The 19,122-nt window shown below is 40.2% G+C and overlaps 2 protein-coding genes across 4 annotated transcripts in view; one reads left to right on the forward strand and one right to left on the reverse strand.

Moving 5' to 3' along the window:
- LOC114875531 (cadherin-23) overlaps positions 1-19,122 on the forward strand; it is a 64,455-nt gene that overhangs the window by 28,798 nt on the left and 16,535 nt on the right. For 2 of the 3 annotated variants that reach the window (XM_046290103.1, XM_046290104.1), the window contains exon 1: positions 17,565-17,729. The gene's annotated coding sequence lies outside the window, so the exon portion shown is untranslated. Of the gene's footprint in view, positions 1-12,604; positions 12,701-17,564; positions 17,730-19,122 lie in introns of those variants that run through there. The other variant, XM_029185926.2, reaches the window with a different exon arrangement.
- On the reverse strand, positions 13,249-16,667 carry LOC114875535 (basic helix-loop-helix neural transcription factor TAP). The gene is made up of 2 exons (XM_029185935.2): positions 16,355-16,667; positions 13,249-16,146 (listed from the first exon to the last, which is right to left on the reverse strand). The coding sequence occupies exons 1-2, from the start codon at positions 16,538-16,540 to the stop codon at positions 15,637-15,639; spliced, it is 696 nt and encodes a 231-aa protein (XP_029041768.1). The 5' UTR covers positions 16,541-16,667; the 3' UTR covers positions 13,249-15,636.

Consider the following 19,122-nt stretch of genomic DNA (forward strand, 5'->3'; position numbering starts at 1 on the left):
CCTTAATGATCTCATTTATTTGAACTATCCTGCTTCCATTTAAAACGCTCCCCGGTATCAGTGACACCAAGTTCAACAACCCAAAGACTCGAATGGGTTCGAATACGAGGAGCATCCTCGAACGGCTAGAATTTTCTCTGGTACGCCATTGGATGATCAAACTCGTCAGTGGCACATGAGCGAGGAAATTAACGCCGTTATTTGCCCACCGTCGCATACGAGGACCCCATCAACCCCCGCGCGATATTTGCCGAACGTATTTGTTCAGGAATATGAATCAGTCCACCTGGAAGCGACCAAGGAGAGAGTTTCAGAGAGAAAGAGAGAGAAGAGTTGACGGGAGAAAGGAGATCCGTGATTGTCGTATGTATTTGCCCGGCTATTTATCACGGTTTATTATTTCCTATTGTCGATAGAGTCACGCATTGTTGGCGAACGAGAAGGGCCGAGGCGAATTTCTAAAACCGTGTCCGATCGAATTTGCATATTTCAGAGGAGGACGCGTGTCGGGCGTCCGATTACAGGCCCTATTAATTGCGGTTCCGCATTGTTCTGCCCCGATAACACGGGGGTCGATACTTAGTTTACATCCGTCTTCTCGTCTTTCCAACGTTGATTCGCTTTTTCAGTTCGCTTTCAATCGCGAAAACCTTTCAGAGTGAGATTTTTCATTCCCTGACTTGAACGACTGAAAATTAACACCTTCGACGCGAAAGGTGAATTAAGGGTGAGATTTGGTTCTTCAGTTACAATGTTGCAAATTTTATTTCATTTTCATTATCTTAGAAAGTGAAGTATACTAAAAGGCCTAACCTTATTAAGTAAACAATAATAATAAATAGTAGAATTTAATTGAAGGATCATGTAAAGTATACATATTTACATGTAAGAGTATGGAAGAAGATTTCAATACATTATTCACGAAAGTGTAACCCCAGCTGCATTAGGCAGACGCATATTCATGTGAAAAGCAGAAGAATCAAAGGATGTTGCGGAAAGCTCTTTATACATAAAAGAACAATAGGGTGAATGTAGCACATGTCTGATATAATATAATCCATGTCTATCACATTCAAAACTTCCTTTCCGTAATTAAAGATTTTAACAAATTATATGTGCACTTATTCTTAAGGATATGAAATTTTCGAAAATAAGTATTTGCAATGGAAAGAAGAAAAGATTCCAACAGTAACGTCCATCACGACGCGTCGTGCACCAAGTCCAAACAATGCAAGGGGTGACGGGGTAGATGGAGTGGACAAAAAAAAAATCCGGCATAAAATTAACAGTATACAGCTTGCAGAATGCAGTTTGTTGCTAGCCGGCAATATTTCACGATGGTCTCTGCCACGAAGAGAGAGAGGGTTCGTTCTCGAGGGGGGTGTGCAACAATGGAACCCTTTACCCAGCCCCTAGCGCCCAGCCAACATCCATACATCATCATTCATACTGAAAAAAAACCTGGGGGCACCTATGCCAGTCTACGTTGGAGGGGCCTTCGAAATTTCAAAGTACCGAGTACGCATCAAGTACTTTCTAATGCTACCCTGAATTTTTCGTTCGCCTCGTTCAGTCATTGCACCTTCGCTAGCAACAAGTTTCGTGTTTGCATAAAAATTCTCTTGAATTAAAGTAGGTACATTAATTATTAAAATTAAAAATACTCGAGGGGTAACAGAAAATAATGAAGGTTCATTTATTTTCGATAGCAAATATTCTCTGAGTTAAAGGTTGACTTTAAAATGATGGTGCTGTGTAAACAGAACTTTCCAACCCTATTATATTGAACAATAAATTCAACTTTCTGTGTGCAAAGAACAACGACATAAATCTCAGATGACAAAAGAAAGAAACACTGGGGACATCGTAGGTCTTCAAATAAAACCGTGAAGTTTCTGTGGTCATTTGATTCCGGAAAACCGGCTGGCACCCTTTCAAAAAATCACCACGCCCTGGAACACCGAAAGGGGTGGTGCCGGTAGTAAACAGTGACGTGCGAAACTGTCGCGAAGGGTTGGGAAAAAAAATGAAGAGCCGGAGGAAAAGCGTGAAACCATTCTGCAGTTTATGGATCCTAAAAAGAATGAACTAAAACGGGATGAATGATTCTTGAAATTCTTTAAATTTCAAAAATTTTTAAGTGTCTGTGAAACGATCTGTCTACATTTAAATGAACTACATGGAAGTTAAAATAATATATTAAAAATACAGTGTACCTTTCATCCCCTATACTCGACTTATTCTCAGCACAAGAGACCCTCTAATTATTTTGAACCCTGCAGAAAAGGTTCGAATGGAAAAACAGCGATCGACGATCCGTTCCAGGTCGAAAGCCATCGATCAGCATGAATTTTGGGACGTCGATTCGCTGTCCAAAGCGCGAAAAGAAAGAGAAAGAAAGCAGAATGAGAAACGTAATCCGCTTTTCGAAAAGAGGCAACCCCTTCTAGCCGTCGGTCGTGTCACAGCACGGGTGACTGATTGTAAAACCATGGAGTAACCCGCAAAGGGTTGCTGAAGCGAGGCGAGAGGGATACGGACAGTTTAAAATTGAGCCTCGTAATCGACGTGTAATCCTCTAAAGCCGTGACAGCCCGGAGATAATGGAGCACCGATCGACGATGGGTGGCCAGTTTGTTTTTCATAGAGAACCTTTGAATGACGAAACTGGGTCGTTGAAGACCCACTCGTAAATCTCACCATTTACGGAATTTAGACATTTTTTTCTCACTCATCAGGGTCTTCTTCACCGTGCTCCCTATAAGTACCAAGAATCCGTCCGGAAGGTCGGCGACGCACAGTAGACTTTCGAGTTTGGAATTTAGGATTCTCAATTCTAGTTTCGTCAAACTATATTCCATAACTAATTGGACCGCTCTTCCAGAAACTTAATCCAGTCCACACTTTTTTCCAATTTTACAAAAAACAGGATACATGTATTGTCAACCAAACTCACCACGTGGATTTTCACACCTACTGCACGTCCCCCGAAAATCTCCCTTTTGTTACACATTTCGCCCCAGAAACTCTGTTGTACCGCTTAAGATGTTGTAGGAAACGTTTTTTAAGTTCACTGTGGAAATCACGCGAGGGGTTCGTGTATGGAATTAAAACTATTAGAAGCTCATTAGCATTTCTCGTTTCGCTAGTTCATGATCCTCGGAAAGGGGATGGACTGACGTTCGCATTATCACGTGCGAACGATTTTCATTTTGCCTAAGCGTTCGTCCGGAAAGATGATTTTGGGGTGACAAACGCAGGGGTTACAGGTACCGGTGCGTGTTCGACCCATCCTCTCCCGTGTTGTCACTCGCGTGATTCATTTTTTCTTTTTTTTAAATCACACGAAAGGTCCTCGGAATACTAGACGATTTCTAACAAGGATCCTTACAAATAAGCTGGTGTACTGTTCAGTTTTGTTATTGTCTGAGATCGATCGGTACAAAAATTATTTTTACTGGTCCGTTACATCGGAAACGCATTTTGATCGAACGGATCGGCGAGTCAGACACCCGTTTCTAGGGAATACCCTGCTGAGAGACTCTTTTGTCCGCGTAGTTGGCGAGGATACGTTCTCCTTTGTCCCAAGGGAATCTTCGCGTATTATATTCTAGCTTTCCCTCCTAAGAACGATCATTATCTCTTTAGAAACCCAACGTTCTGATGCTCGCAAAAATAATCCAACGTTATCGCTTTTATTAATAGAAAAAGGATCAATGGAATGTTTGGGAAATTTTATAATATTTCATGCTAACTGTAATTAATTTCAAGTAATGATCCATGATGGTTAATTTAACGTTGATCTGTTTTATTATCCAAATCTAACGTTCTGTCGATTGTTGCATCGGTTTACAGAGCCCAAAGGAGCAAAAAAATAATGGCAACACTTTTAACGGACCATCTCCCCTAAAAAATAATGTCTGTCTGTCTGTTTATTTGTGTATACTGGGTAGACAGGCTTGCCACCCTCTACTTCAGTCGTGCCTCGTTTTGATGTAACGTTCATAGAAGGTCAATGGCGCGTGCAGCCTTTTTTACTCTCCTCGATATTATTTTACCACGAATGGCAACTGTACTACTTTCGTTCAGCCACCGGGTCGAGCCGGTCCACTTCGTTTTTAAGTGGGCAGCTCTACTCGTCAGACATCTGCGATCATCTACGTGAAACGATGTAGCACCGGAGAATTCAGAATCCTTTCATTTACCTTCGTTCACAATATGAATGAGAATATTTTAAAAGCAAAGAATTCATCAATTTTTAGTTTCTGAATTTCCTGCTACCACCATGAAATAACACTTAACGGTAACTAACAATAGGAAACGAACCGATGGTCATAGAGGGTTGACAAATCCGTTGCCACGAAGCAATCAGGTCGATGTTCCATTAGATAACTGAGACAATAGAGTGATAGTTGGAGTGCAAACATAATGGTAATGGGCCAGGGTAACCAGGAACACGGATGGGAGATTAAGATCTGCCATTGTAAGTCGACTGCGTTTTATGCTGCTCGAAGCACACAAGAGGTATGGCGTTAACGTCAAAAGGCGTTACTCGCTCGAACAAGCTCACCTGGTAGTAACAGAAAGGTATCTGATTATTCGGACAGGACGAGATTCAGAGCAGTTTCTAATGTGCCCTTTTTGTTTCTCTTTAGATCCACCTCGATACACCCTTTCGGTCCCTCGAAATGGCGGTTGGAAGATTTTGCCATGAATGAGTCATGGGTTGAGTTTAATTTTTCATTTTGGAAGGTAGTAGGAAATGAATTCAGTAGAAGCTTTTATATTTTCAATTGAATTTATTTCAATTTTGTTGAAACCAACAATCAATGAAGTTCTATAATTATTGATATCCTTTAATCTTCTTTTTGTAAATGAAAAGTCTCAATGAATTATTATTATTTATATTCCCCGAAAAAAGAAGCTTTTCGTGAGTATGAAACTCTAAGCACGTACTATGGAAACAACATCAAAGAAAGGAACGAATAAATGTTCCTAGATGAGTGTAGAATTACACATGAAGTGGAGTATCTGGGGTTATTGCGTTATCGATCGCCACCCTTGATCGCATTCTTTCTTTTGATGTTGCTGGGGTGTACCGAGTGGACTGGATCCAAGATAATACAGTTTATTGTCGGTCGAAGGGCACGAATTCGTTTGTACGGACATGCGAGAGATCCCTTATCTCGATCGGATTTAAGTGCGGGTACGTACGATTCAATAATTTGCGTCCTGGTGAATTTAAATTTATTTCACCATTTCGTTACTATCATCGTCAAATTACCAATAATCATGTGTTTAAAAAAAAGAGGAGTGTTGTATGTTACCTATATGAAAAATTTCAAAGCAGCAATGGTACAATCCCCTCTGATCTTCAAAAATCATCCCCCCAGTATCGTACATTGACACGATGTTTACTCGTTTCATTAACGGTCGAGTAATTTTATTTCATCAGTGTACGTGTCTTAATTGAAAACGCTCTGCAAACGGCCAGCGGCACTTCACGTGGTCGGAACGTTTACCGAAGTGTAAGCCAGGTTAAATATCCTCAGGCGTCTCTTTCACTCTTTATTCATACTCTAGCTTTCTATTCACGGTAATGTCATCAGACATTACTCACAGTACTTGATAAATATTGAAGTTGAACCCTCAAAAAAAGAACAAATTGTTCATATTTAAATTTTATTTTCCTTGCAATGATATGCTTAAACATTTTGGTCACGGTGCATAAGAAATTCGATGCATTAGATGCATTTGTGAAACGTTGCAGTAGAGCACGTGCTATTGGAAGTATCGCACGCGTTGAAGACACGTGTCGAAGCAGGGTGCAAGCATTCGAATTAGCCAGAAATCTCTCATCGACCAAAACCGCCTTTTATATCTCAATTACGCTTATTTTTCCGCCTCGTTCCACCGGCACGTGTCGTTACCCAAGATTGGCCACAACCGATTTGTCAGCATACGACTTGATGTTAACAAACCAGGATGATCTTCTCTAGACACCGAGATATTTTACAAATTCTCCGAATTTTTTATTTAAAATTTATAATCTCATACTTTGAAATAGTTATGGGGTTCAACTTGAAAACTGTAAAACCTTACAATTTCAAGTGGAAGGATTCCATGGACACCTTAAATGAAAGTGGGATGTTAATAGGATAATGCTAATCCTACTAGCCTGGTTTCTCTTGCCAGTGGGAAAGCAGCTATGATATCTCAATTACGCTCGCTTTGACACGCTGCTAGGTGGACACGTGCACCCTGGTGTGAAGTTTCCCGCTATCAATTTCTCAAAGCGGACTACCTAGTGATAAAGACACGTGGCGCGGGCGTTTAGTCGCTTTTTGGTCTTCCTGTACACGTGCCGGGTGAAAAGCAACACGTGCCAGTTATTACACACCGTTCTAATTCGTGGTCTCCCTATGAATCGAGGGAAAATGATGGATCTTCAACTTCCAGGTGATAATACACGAATTCTCTATTCATTTTATACAAAACTCCAATTTTTAATTATTTTAACACATCTAACATTATTTAAAGTGATAACACTTAATGATTGTGCTGTGCTAAATATTTATAAAAATTTATACAAAATTCAAAGGTAGCAGATGCAACAACTTTGATCCTCCTTTTAAAGATACATTATCCCCTGAGGTTTAGAAAAAACTAAATGGCTCTATGCTGCTGTTACACTGTAACAACTGGTTCGAAGACAAGCTTTTTTAAGTCCTTTAAGGAGCACTCACGGTGGCACGCGACATTTTGCTCGCAAACGACAGACCCGTCGATCCTGTTCTTGTTATTCTTCGGCTTCTTTCACCGAGGCGTTATCTGTGAGTAATACGTACTTGAATTAACAGCAACGTTAACACGCGAAACACGCACGTGCCCGATGTGCATCGGGGATGCGTTCGGGTCGCGTGGCTGCCACGTGTCGAATACTAAAAGTGTGGATAAGGTTGATTGGCTGGAAAGGATCGTCAAATGGGGTTGGAAGTGATACCACCGTATCGTACACGATAATTTTCTTGTCAGTTTAATTGGGAGAATCTGTACGTTTGATCTGTTTATCGATCACTCCGAGGTCGAGTCAAGTGATAAAGTATTTAATCCTGAATTATTTTCTCTGATGTTATTCTCTGCTGTTAATTTCTCAATTAGTATCGACCTGTATTTGGGCCACACGAGCGGTACCAATAATCCACGATCTATGTGACGTTACACGAAGGGAAAATTGGGGGTGCTTGCCTCGTTAGTAGCTTAAATACCTTGAAATTACACAACCGGTGGTCCACAAAGGTAGCACGCACCCCCGAAGTCACGTTCTCCGATGCATTAAAATCGATTCGCCACGGCATTCGCGACTAGCCACGCTGTTTGATTTTCCCTCGTTCGCCCCTCTTCTTGCTGCTTCGGGAAAATCGAGCTGGTCGATCACCACACTCGTAACGCGTCGATTAGGAAGCCGTTTTATGCATGCTTTTTCTTAACAAACGGAAGTGAGCTTTGAAAAAAATTCTACGACTTAATAAACTCGTATTCGTTTCCGGACCAGTAAAAAATTGTCCCAGGTGCTGTAATTTTTTGTGCTCGTCTTGTACTTCCTCCTCATTTTCTTCTGTAAGACTAAGGGCACAACAGGTCTATTCATACTTTCCTTTCATTTATTTATTATTTTATTTTTTTTTAGGCTTATTTTCGTAGAAATATTTATTTTCCTGTATTTGTAAGATTATTACAAATTTTAGAAGTTTTTAAAGAGGTTTGTAGAAAAGACTAAATAATTCTTTGTTTGAAATTGTAATATATGTTTTAATTTACATTAATATCTGACACGTTCGAAGTCAGTTTAATATTCTCATCAGGGTTTTCACACGAGCCTCGAATTTCTCACGTGCCGCTTCTGGCCCGTTTAGTACGCTTTTACGAAATTTTACCGGACCACCCCCGTACCCAGGGGCCACCCCGAAATCCTGGCGAAGCGTGCGCCCATTTCACGGTCGTTTCTTGCTACGAGAAACCTCGTCGGCCCCTTTGAAATTCACCACTTCGCGGCGAAGATCAGAGGGAAACCGCGAACGAAGGATTTTCGCGCTTTTGACCCTTCAAGAGAATGTTACACCGACAGATTTTCACTCGTTTCCCAAAATCGGCGAAATGTTACGTTAACCGCCCATCGAACCGACGATCCTTTGAATCTATCGATAGATTCTGCTTGAGCGTGAGATTTTTTCGAGGATCAACTTCCTAGTTCCATCTCAATGAATTATTTCTTTAACGAATTCCACGCTCAGATCGAACACCGCTTGCATCCGGATAACGGAGCTTCCATTCAATGGGGAACCCAAGGGAAACAGGAAGTAACCGTTGAGATTTATAGGGTTCCCGTTACGTTCTCGTTACCGGCAAAAGGGTTGGATAAAATCGAACACCTTTCCCTATTTCTCGTTTTTTAAAGGGTCACGATGTACTCAGCGTAAGGTATAATAAATTACAATTACTCGTGAAACACGATACGCTGTTGAGATATGAATTTTCTCACAGCTTGAAATTTTTGAAAAATGCTGACGTAAGTCTCGTTACATTGGAAACCCTTACCTCGTTAACGCGTTCATTTTTCTTTCTTTCAGTTACTCGATTATATTAAATCTCTATTGCCAGACACAAATGACCCCCACGATACTGAACACATTAACGGATGATTAAACACAGTAATTATTCTTCGAATAAAGCAGCAAGTTGTCGACACCATCGTCTCCTGTTACTTGGCTCAAGAAAATCGATCAATTATCCGTAACGACGTCGGTGGTCATTAACGTCATCGTTAATGCGTTTCCCTTGCAAGAGAAACGGTAAAGTGCATTGTTCTTGCGTAATTCGGTATCAGGTTCATTTTAAGATATCGCGAAATAAAAATACAATATTTTATAGTTGGCGACTATGAAAGTTTTAATATCAAAGTCAATTCTCGATTTAGCTCGTTCGACGAACCGTGACGTGCGGGACATAACATTTATCGGCCTATGCACGATGCGATTGTTATGAAATAGTAATGTAGTACAGGGCCGTAGTCGTAGCAGGGTGGCCGAGGAAAAAAGGGGTGGAAGTGTGGTGGGGTCGGTAGGTTCACAATCAAAGCAGAAGCCGGTGTACTTGCCGGTGGGACACGTCACTTCTGCGTTTCCGGTGGTGCTCAATATCCGTGTTTCGAGTTAGGCGGGTTACGAAGCAAAGTTGTAAAAAGGTGTTAATCATTCGAAGATCCTCCGCTTAGAAAAAAAATTGTAACTACCGTTGTATGACTCCCTCTTTCTCTTCTTTCCCTGTATTCTTTTAAGAAGAGGCTTAACGAGCCAGGATCAAATAATTTCGATAGGAAACAATAATTGATGCAAGAAATTCCCTCGATCGTTCGACACCACTCAGCCTCGTTATCGCCTCTCCGAAGGGATCGCTCGAGGACATCCGTTTGATACACGCAAAATCTCGTTGTCTTACCCTTCTTTCGATGGCGATGGAATCGAACTACCCTCTATCAATGTTCAAACAATTTCGAGTCACAATAATACACCTGACGTGATTTCATTTTTGTCAGACAGATATTTAGAATTTTTATTGAAGAAGTTGTTCTTTCAGTTAGTGTTTGTATAATTGTGATCATAGGAATGGGTTCCATCGATTGATCATCGAAAGGGTGCGAATCCCATCGCTCCTCGCAAGATACCCAGTGATATGAACTCCCGATTCGAGTGCATCAAAGTAAGAACCACTGCGATTCGTTGGTCGAGACAGATGGCTCGTTGGATCTCTCTAGTGATGGTGAACATGTCGGTGAACGTACCTTAGTTAGTGGTTGTACCACCTATGACGAAAACGTACAGGGTGTAACAGGAGTCTATGACTAGTGTAAATTCTGTTATCCTAGTGAGTAAAAAGAATAGAAACAGAAAAATTTCAATTGGGAAATTAATACATCAATAGTTGAAATTTTATGTAATCGTAATTTTGAATAATACAGATGTGATAATAATAATTTAAGACAAGGTACCAAATTCGGAGCTTAAATTAGAAAAATACAAAAATTTAATTTTTATTAAACAATACTTCTGAGTTTTACGAATTCAACCCCGATTCCATGTTAAGAAGGTTCGTAGAAATGGCGAAACTTCCATCTACACCCTGTACATTCGTCAAACGGCGTACACAGAAGTTTAGATCGTTCCCCTTGTGGGTGATGACGCACACACGCGAGCTAAACAATAGTTAAATCAGGATGAGGGGTGGGCAAAGGGTGCTGTGGGTGTTTAATGAGCTGCCAGCCAGTGACTGAAGGGGGGCAACGAGTGAGTGTGGTACTAGGAAGGGAAGAGGGAGTATGGCAAAGGGACTTTTCGGGGTGCGAGGAGGACGGTGAAATGTATGGGGCACGAGCTACGGCACCACTTGACTGTTTATGGGACCGGCACCGTGTAAAGTGTAGAAATAACATTGCATACGTTTAAATGGCTGGTGTGTCGCGAATAAAATTCTATAAGCGAATAAATTTTGCAAAATTTCAAATAGGTACATCTTTTTCCTATTTTTTTATTATATGTATCTATTTTATTTTTATTTATTACATAGTCGTACAAATTGTATAGAAAATGCTTATTTCATTATTCATGAAAAATAAACGGTGATTCCGAAGGGTCGCCAAGGGTTTCTCGACCCTGATTGACTGACCGCTGACCTACGACCATGTCGAACACCTGAGCATTCACGAAAGTAACGCTTCCGTGAAATTAGCCTGTTCCACTCCTATTGAAGCACCTTGAGAAACCACCATTCATCGTATTAAGTTACTATTTGCCAGCGATTTAGAAATCCGAAGGGTGTTCCAATTGCGATATTGAGTTACTATTTGCCGACGATTTAGAGAATTAGGGAAAACCGTTTGTCCGACGAATTCATGAAACGAGCCAATTCGAGCGCAAAAAATGAAATTCTATATCCGTCACCGTTACGTTTACTGTTGCACGAAATGGACCCTACTAATTGCTTCACAATTCAGAAATTTTTAAAACAGAAAAACGAAAAATTTATTGTGTTTCCTTTTGTTATTGGAATTGTTGCATCAACACGTGCAATTTTTCAAAAGCCTTCGATTGGATCGTATTCGAAGTACGTCGAATAAAACGCACACAACTGTAAGATCTGTAGATCAAATATGTTTTCAGCGCGCATGTAATCCTGCCTAAGCTCACCCTACAATCCCAAATAAAACGTGCGCCGATACGAATGCTTCACAATGACGTTAAATCAATGATTTGTCCAGCGAGCCTTCGGCACGGCTTTTAATCCCGGTTTTACATGTGATTAAAGGCTGGCTTAAGTGTCAGATCGATTGATGCTATTAATGAATAATTGTCAATGGAGAGTAAATTAAATATCATGAAAAATCGGAAAAATAATTCCTTTGTGGTTTACTACTCGAAACTACAAAAAGTTTCACAAAGTTTTTATTATTTCAAACAAATATTGCATTTAATACACGTTGCATTGATCAAAGGGTGTTTCGCAATAAAGTTTCTTGAACAACGGCACGAGGGATCGTTAACATTATCGTTGATCGTCGGGGATTCGATGATTCCCGATCGACTTTCGAGGACTCGTCGCTCCCTGGACCAGTAATCCACGTCATTCTGGGATGAATGCCTGGCTGGCTCGGGCATTCTTCAAGTAAATTATAGTCTTGAATGGCAGCACAGTGGGGGGTTGGTTGGCACGCGTACATTGGGGTACACCTGCCCCCCGTAGACATCTGTCCCCTATACTTCGATCGCGAGAGTCAAACCATAGCGTGCAGATTCTCGCCAGTTGTTGTCAAGTTCTTATTAACGACTTGAAATGTCCCCGGATTTTTTATTCCATACAAACAATTATTTGTCTTATTTCAAAAATTTCCAAATTATAATAATTATTTATCATTCATTCTTGCGACAGTATGATTCAGTAAGCATCTTTACAGAAGGATCAACCATCAACATCTCGAGTCCCGTGCTCGTTAATTCAATTTATTCTCCTCAGGGACGATGATCTGAAGCACAAATAAGGCTTTCCATATTTTAGCGAGCCATCACGCTCGCGGCATTGAAATAGAGAGGAATAGACGTCTATGGTGTTCGCGGGGTGTGTCCCATGACGTAGCGGTCTAACCGGTATTGTTCGTGGTTTACCACAAAGGCCTGCAAATGCCAAGTTGCAATGAAAAGCCCGTACTACCCCACGCGTCACGTCTAAACAGATGCCGAAATACGATGCCGAAAGATGCTTGTCTGAATCTTCTTTTTACACCCTCCGCTGTCTATCGACGGTCCTTTGGGGTAAATACGGGGGTGGTTTCGTTCCTTAATCGGGGTCACCTTTGTTCCTCCGGATGGATCTAATTTTCTATCGAACGCTATTCGAATCTCTAAAACTCGAGCACTTTACTCGGCTGAATCATTTTAGACCATTTTAACATAGTTGTAACATAGTTAATTTTTTTTCTGTATTTTAATCATTTATTATCGTCCTCTTCAGATTTTCATTAGATAACATTTCTTTCTCTCTGTATGTCATTCAGGGACCAGTCGAGCAATTATTCCATCAAGAGGGAGTTTCCGCGCCGCAGAGAATCACCGCCATTAATCTTCGATTAAGCGTTCACCGATCGGTCAAGGTAATTTCACGAATTTTCATGAATTAGGAAAACCCGTCTCCCCCTTTTTCCTACTCGTCCACGGTACCCCCGGTTCTACCCGTACTCTCGACGGGGGAGCACCTCTGTCAGCCACCAGTATGTCACCATACAGACCAGCGCCCCGGTACAATGAGGGCCGTGAACGCGATCGATATGTGCACTCGACGGAAACGACCCAACGAAAGGTCGATCAAAGCGAAATCACTGCGCTTGCAAATGCAGCGGCTCGATGTTTATGGCCTGTAAAAAATTTCTCGTTCAATCTTTGTTTAAATCGCACGGAGAACGCGCCTGGTTTGACTTTATTGTTCTTCAGCTTATTGTTTGTTCAGCAGACGGATTTGAACGAAATTTTGCGCGAAATCTGACGTTTTTATATAAATGGCACCTTTTATTTCTTCTATGTATTGTAGAATTCAATTTATTTTGACACGCGCCAGTGTTTTAGATAAGCGAACACATACGGAATTAGGAAACATCCTGGAAAATAAATCAAGCGCGTTTTCCAATTTCTTGTTTTCAGGCGTCGCACCCCTATGGGTGGAAGCAGTTACGGGGCGCAGTGTCCACGGCAAAAACTGATTGAATCCCCCCAAAATCCAACACCTTTACGCATCCCGGCCGTCTGTCGTGGCTGTGCACACAGTTATATGTCGCCGACATAATGGTTCCATTGAAGCATTACCATTATTGGCGAGATTTGGGGAAACGATCGAGCGTGCTAACGGATTCGTCGCAGCTTGCAGCTTGTTTGCAAATAGGTCTTGTATACGAAATTATTGATCAACCGGTTAAACGTCTCCTATAAGCAAAAATATCTTATTTGTCTGTTCGATGAGAAATTGGACATATTATTTCCAAAATCAAAAGTATTGATTTGGTGTTATACTTTGATTTGATTGACGTTATCAATACGTATCGATATCGGCCCGATCACTGCCGATTATTCTTGGAAAATTTCGAGTAATTCGATGGTTCATAAATGCAAATGAAAATCGATCGATCAAGTAGCACCATACTCGGAAAATAATTTCCATAACAAGAACAAGTGGGTGTTCCATTCTAGTGACACGATGGCTAAGTGTTAGAAAAATAAATAGGTGAACTGGATCGATCAAATGAAGAGCAAACAGGGCGGGAACTATCAAAATAACCGTTGGACTGTTGAATTCAGGATGGAAAAATAATATTTTCCTATCGATCTTCCGATTCACGTATGTTCCTCGTGCATGAAAATTGCGTGATTCTTGTTTTGATTCCCTGATCGAAATTCTATTCCAACCCCATTTCAGAAGTAGGGAAACACAAATTACAATTTCAGAGAAAATCGTGGATGAGGGCTGAAGGAGCAGGTAAAATTTTTTTCGATTGTCCAACCGATTTCGAACATTTCAGAGTCACGTTCCTCGGGTAATCCGTCGGATTAGGCGGGTAGGAGTAATTTCAACGCGATTTGCCGATACATCTGTCCCGCGGTGATTTCTACAAAAGACACGTGTCCTGGCACGTGCTCCTTCATTCTTCAACAGGACTTCATTCCTGCAAAGTGGCTCGAGCATGCTCGTTCGTGAAACGATAACCGTTTAATCGCTCTGCATCGTGTTTGCGTATTCGTTTACCCTCTTTCGACGATGACTTTGTTACTGATCGAAAACGTGGCTTATCTATCATCGCTCTTGCAAATCGTGAGCGAGTAAAATTAAATATATGGTAGCAAACTTTAATTTCGTAACTTTTGAATTTATAGTCAGGAATATTAGCATTTATTCAATTGTGGAGGTGAAAGTATTGAATGGTAAACAATTAGGTAAAATATGATTTATTGATAAGATATAAATTCTGTACAATATATATTCCCTGAATCGGTGATTTCACGATCCGATAAGAGCACTGACGGAGAGGTGTGCTTAAATAATAAAATATTCTAGAAACAAAGGGGGTGAGATCAAACGTTCGAGATCAACCTAAGAGCATCGATGACTAGAAAAGAAAAGGAACGCGATTTTCTTTAGTACGTGCTTACATAATTATATACGGGATGCGTTTACAGATAAACGAGACCAATCGAAATTAAAATCCTAGCCACGATCGTGCTAACTTTAACCTTAATCCTAGTAATTCGTTGCAAATAGAATGCTCTCTTACAAAGTAAATAACGATCATTTTGTACGTTAGCCTACTCTTTGTACAATTACACGAATTAAACTCCAATCAACACACTTGCATGATTTCGAGTACAGTACGACCGAGACACAATTTACATATAATTCACTTGTAAATTGTAATAAGTACGTTCTTTGACATTTCGAAGGGTGTGTCATTGAAAGATTCATAAAACTATGGATTCATACTATCTGGTAAATGACTGCGGATGTAAATTCTTTGGTTTTCGATCACTGGCTTCTGTATATAAATTATGGAAATTATGGAATGCTTCGAAGTTTCGATTTACTAAAATTCGTGCACACTTTTATATCAAGATCATCGCCGAATTACGGCAACCCCAAAGAATCGTGGCTCGTTATAACGATACAATGGCGGCGATGACTCATACCACTCTCTATTACCTTACATATTTTACGAGAATTTTCATCCCTTATACGAAACTTCGAAATTATCTGCAAATCAGTCCATAAGATTCTTCTTTCGTAATCCACATCCCTTTCATCATTCTCCTGCCTCGTTCTTGTAACCGAAGTTTGTACTATCTCCTTGCTCTTTCTTATATTAATACTCGGTTAGTGGTTGCAGATTTGGGACTTACATCCGGTGAACATCCACAGCCCTCAGTCCTCGACCTCACTATTTCATAGCGTTAATTGTATCGACCAAAATCTACGAGCACCAACCAGGCATAGCTGTACTAAAAATGTCACCCTTCGCAGTTTCCGGGTACACCATTCACCGGGAACTTTCTAAAGACACTGATACATGTTATTCGGTCCCATATGATGTGGAGTCGGTAGTTGATGCTGCGTGTGATACATCCTCTGATCGAAACAGGGTTGATACTGCATCGGTGGACTGACACTTTGATCGCTGTAGCAGTCGTACTCCTGCCATTCGGGAACGAATCGTTCTTGGGGATAAGGGAAGTTCGCGTGCGACGGTCCGAGACGTTTCTGTGCCGCCACCGCACAGCTTCCGGTCGAAGAGGTGATCATATTTCCGTTCTCGCTGATGCTCACCGTCACGTTGCCCACGTTCACAGTGATCTCACCCGTCTCGGAATTTCCCAACGTCTGAGACAGCGCCCAGATGTAGTTGTGGGCGAACCGAAGGGTCTCGATTTTCGTCAGCTTCGTGTCCTCCGGAAACGTCGGCAATGCCATCCTCAGACGTTCCAACGCGTCGTTCAATGTGTGCATCCTGTGACGTTCGCGATCGTTCGCCTTTATCCGACGCGTCCTTTTCAGCCTGAGCACCTGCGGATGAATCAATGGTGAGGATTTCGATCTTTCCGTCTTTTTGCGTGTTTTTTCGGTAGTTACGGGAGGTTTGCTCGAGAGGTCCTCGAAACGGGACACAGGATCGAATGGAGATTTCTTGAGAATTAGATAATATAGAGTATTTCGTTGTTTCATTTTGAGTATCTCTAATATTGTTTTATCAATGAAAAAATTAATCAGTTACCTGTGTAGGACTTTTGCACCTCGTGTTTCGAGGCTTCTTGCGTTTCTCTTCTTTTAGCGGTGGAAACAGATTATCCGATTGGATTTCGTGTTTCGGTGATTCGAAGCTGACGTCGAAGCCGGAATCAGAAGAGCTCGAGAGCTCGTCGAAACCTCCTTCGCCGCAGAAGGAATACTCCGAGGACATGCTGAATATTTCCTGAAAAGAAACGCAAGACAAAGCTCAGATTATACAATCCTATACAAATAACTAAATCATTTGGTGAATCATACTATGAATTGATCCTTCTATGAGCAATCGTTTTGAAATTTAAATATTTAATGTTTTCTTTTTTTTCATATCAATCTTACCTAATAATTGTTCGAATTAAAAAATGAAATTAATCCTCGTTGAATAGATAACGATCGATCACTTCACTTGAACTTTAGATAATTGTTTTAAATAATTATTTAAAAATTGTGTCACGACATAACTGTATACCCCATCGGCAGCGAGAAAAAAATGAAATAAAGAATGACGACCGTTCGAGACGGGGTACAATTTGGTACTGCGAAAGTGGCATGGGGCTCTTAGAGCATATATACCGTCCCGGGGGTATTTTGCCCCCTCCATAAGGGCGGACCGCCTTCTATGGGGCACCGTACCAATAGTTCACCCCATAATCACGACACAGGGGCACCTAACGTTCTCCCCCACCATCCTCTGTGTGTGCATTAGACGCGTGCCATGGCGATGTAGTCGTCTAGTTTAGGAGATTAGAGGTTTTTAGGGCGATTACACCTCTTTATGGAGCTCGTACGGGAGAACGAAGAGGAAATTGTATGGTATGTTATTAAACTGCTGTCGTAAGGGTTTCTTGATAGATCACTAATTAATTTTTATGTTTTCTTAACGAATTATGCTTTCCTAATTTTTCAGGCCTAATAGTTCACAATTTTTTATTTTTTTTAAATTTCATGCTTATAAAATTGTAAATTGTAAAATAGTAAGAACTGGTTTGCACTTTATGATGCTAACTATGTTTGCTGCAGTGTACACTTGGATATCATTACACAGGTGCCTTTACTTTCACCACGTTCTACTATTTTACTCTATCTTTCACCTTATTTATTTTAATTAATAGATTGTTTCTTACCTCACTCATTTCGAAAAGAAAAACGATTCTCAATTTGTCTATTTTTACCAGTCACTATTTCCACTTTTGTTAAAGTATTCAACTTGGAATCGTCGATCAACGCTGTCACTGGTTATATGATAGAAAATAAGTGGACGATAATCTAATAAAACCAACCATGGCCATCTGTTACATTCGCTAATCAGCTGATAATACCGGGGACATCGCTATAGAAACGAACAGGAAGATCAGCTCGAATAGGTAAGTTTCGACGAAAGTGTTACAGTTAATCGATTGCTGACCCCATTTCCTCCTTCTCTTTTTTTATTTTTATCAATGAATAATTTTAATAAATTGGGTAACATTATTTACACGATTTAATAGTTCAAGTTCTTTCCATGAGAAGAACCACCTGTACTTATTGAACTTTTCTAGTTTTGACACTTCATAGCCAATCTTTTCCTAAAGTAAACCTAGAATCATGAATACTTTGTTCAATCACTGATAATTTCAGAATTTGTTTTCTAGAAGTATCAGTGATTGTTCGCACTTTCCCACGAAATATCAATATGCAAAGGGATCACCGGTAGCACGATAGGGCGAGCTGTAATCAATGATATCTACAACTCTCTCAACGTACGTCAATTACTGTCACGCCAATTATTCGACACGTCGTAATTATATTTCAAGTTTAGTTCTAATTACAATTTGTACAGTCAAGGATCGTTAAACACTAAGTATGTACATATAATACTTCAACTTTCTTTTTTGCCTTAACATTGAGAAAATTACAAGGCAAGGGGTTCATATACTCAATTTTCTCCGACATTAACTTTTCTTATAAAACCTTCATGAATCAATTTAGAACAAGCATTTATCTTGCATCATAAAATTTTTATTAATTATCGAAATTGCGTTAGTGTTTTATTGTATCGTGAGCAGAGAACGGGTAATATTTTTAGACCGTAACATTTACATAATTATAATGTTCTCGATCAGTGATTTTCTGATATGTAAGTGGAATGATATAAGCACTCTTCTAATAAACTGCAATCAATTTTTTACATACTTTATTGCTAATTATTACGATACCAATTTTCTCTTAGAGATCGGATTACGATAAAAATAATTTCACAAATGAATTTAATTTACCTACGTCTATTTACATCAGCAGATCACTGCATTAAGAAAGGTGTTCTTATTCAACCATTTAGAAATGAAAGGAATTGTACGAAAGGTTGATCGAATTCGAGTACAAATCATCAATGATGTTACCTGATTTGCATGTCACGCTTTGATGCGATTCGATCGACTCTATCGAATTGACACTAAAGGAAAGCCGAGTATAATACCAGATTCTATAGACCTGATTTGCATGCGAGGTGCTGCATCGCTTATGCAGCATCCATTTGATTTCAGATTTTAAAAGCATCGCGTGTATAGTTCCATGTAAATTACAATTTGCTTAGTATTACAAAAATGATGGCAGTAAACGATCAATTAAACTTTACAATCTCACTGACTGTTTATGACACTGCAGTTGTGTTAAAAATCCGCTTGTTTAACGATTCGTGTAAAACTTTTACGGTCGAGAAAGCTACAGTTACGAGATTTTTACGATAGATCGATCGGAAAGAACGTGGGCACGCGAAAG

Source organism: Osmia bicornis, chromosome 2 (assembly GCF_907164935.1).
Source record: "Osmia bicornis bicornis chromosome 2, iOsmBic2.1, whole genome shotgun sequence".
In the NCBI taxonomy this organism is placed as follows: Eukaryota; Metazoa; Arthropoda; class Insecta; order Hymenoptera; family Megachilidae; genus Osmia; species Osmia bicornis.

Excerpts from the sequence above, each read along its gene's own strand:
- LOC114875535 (XM_029185935.2), bottom strand. The coding sequence starts at position 16,540 with ATGTCCTCGGAGTATTCCTTCTGCGGCGAAGGAGGTTTCGACGAGCTC. Across the intron at positions 16,147-16,354 it reads GGTGCAAAAGTCCTACACAG|GTGCTCAGGCTGAAAAGGAC; the intron begins GTAACTGATTAA and ends ATTCATCCGCAG.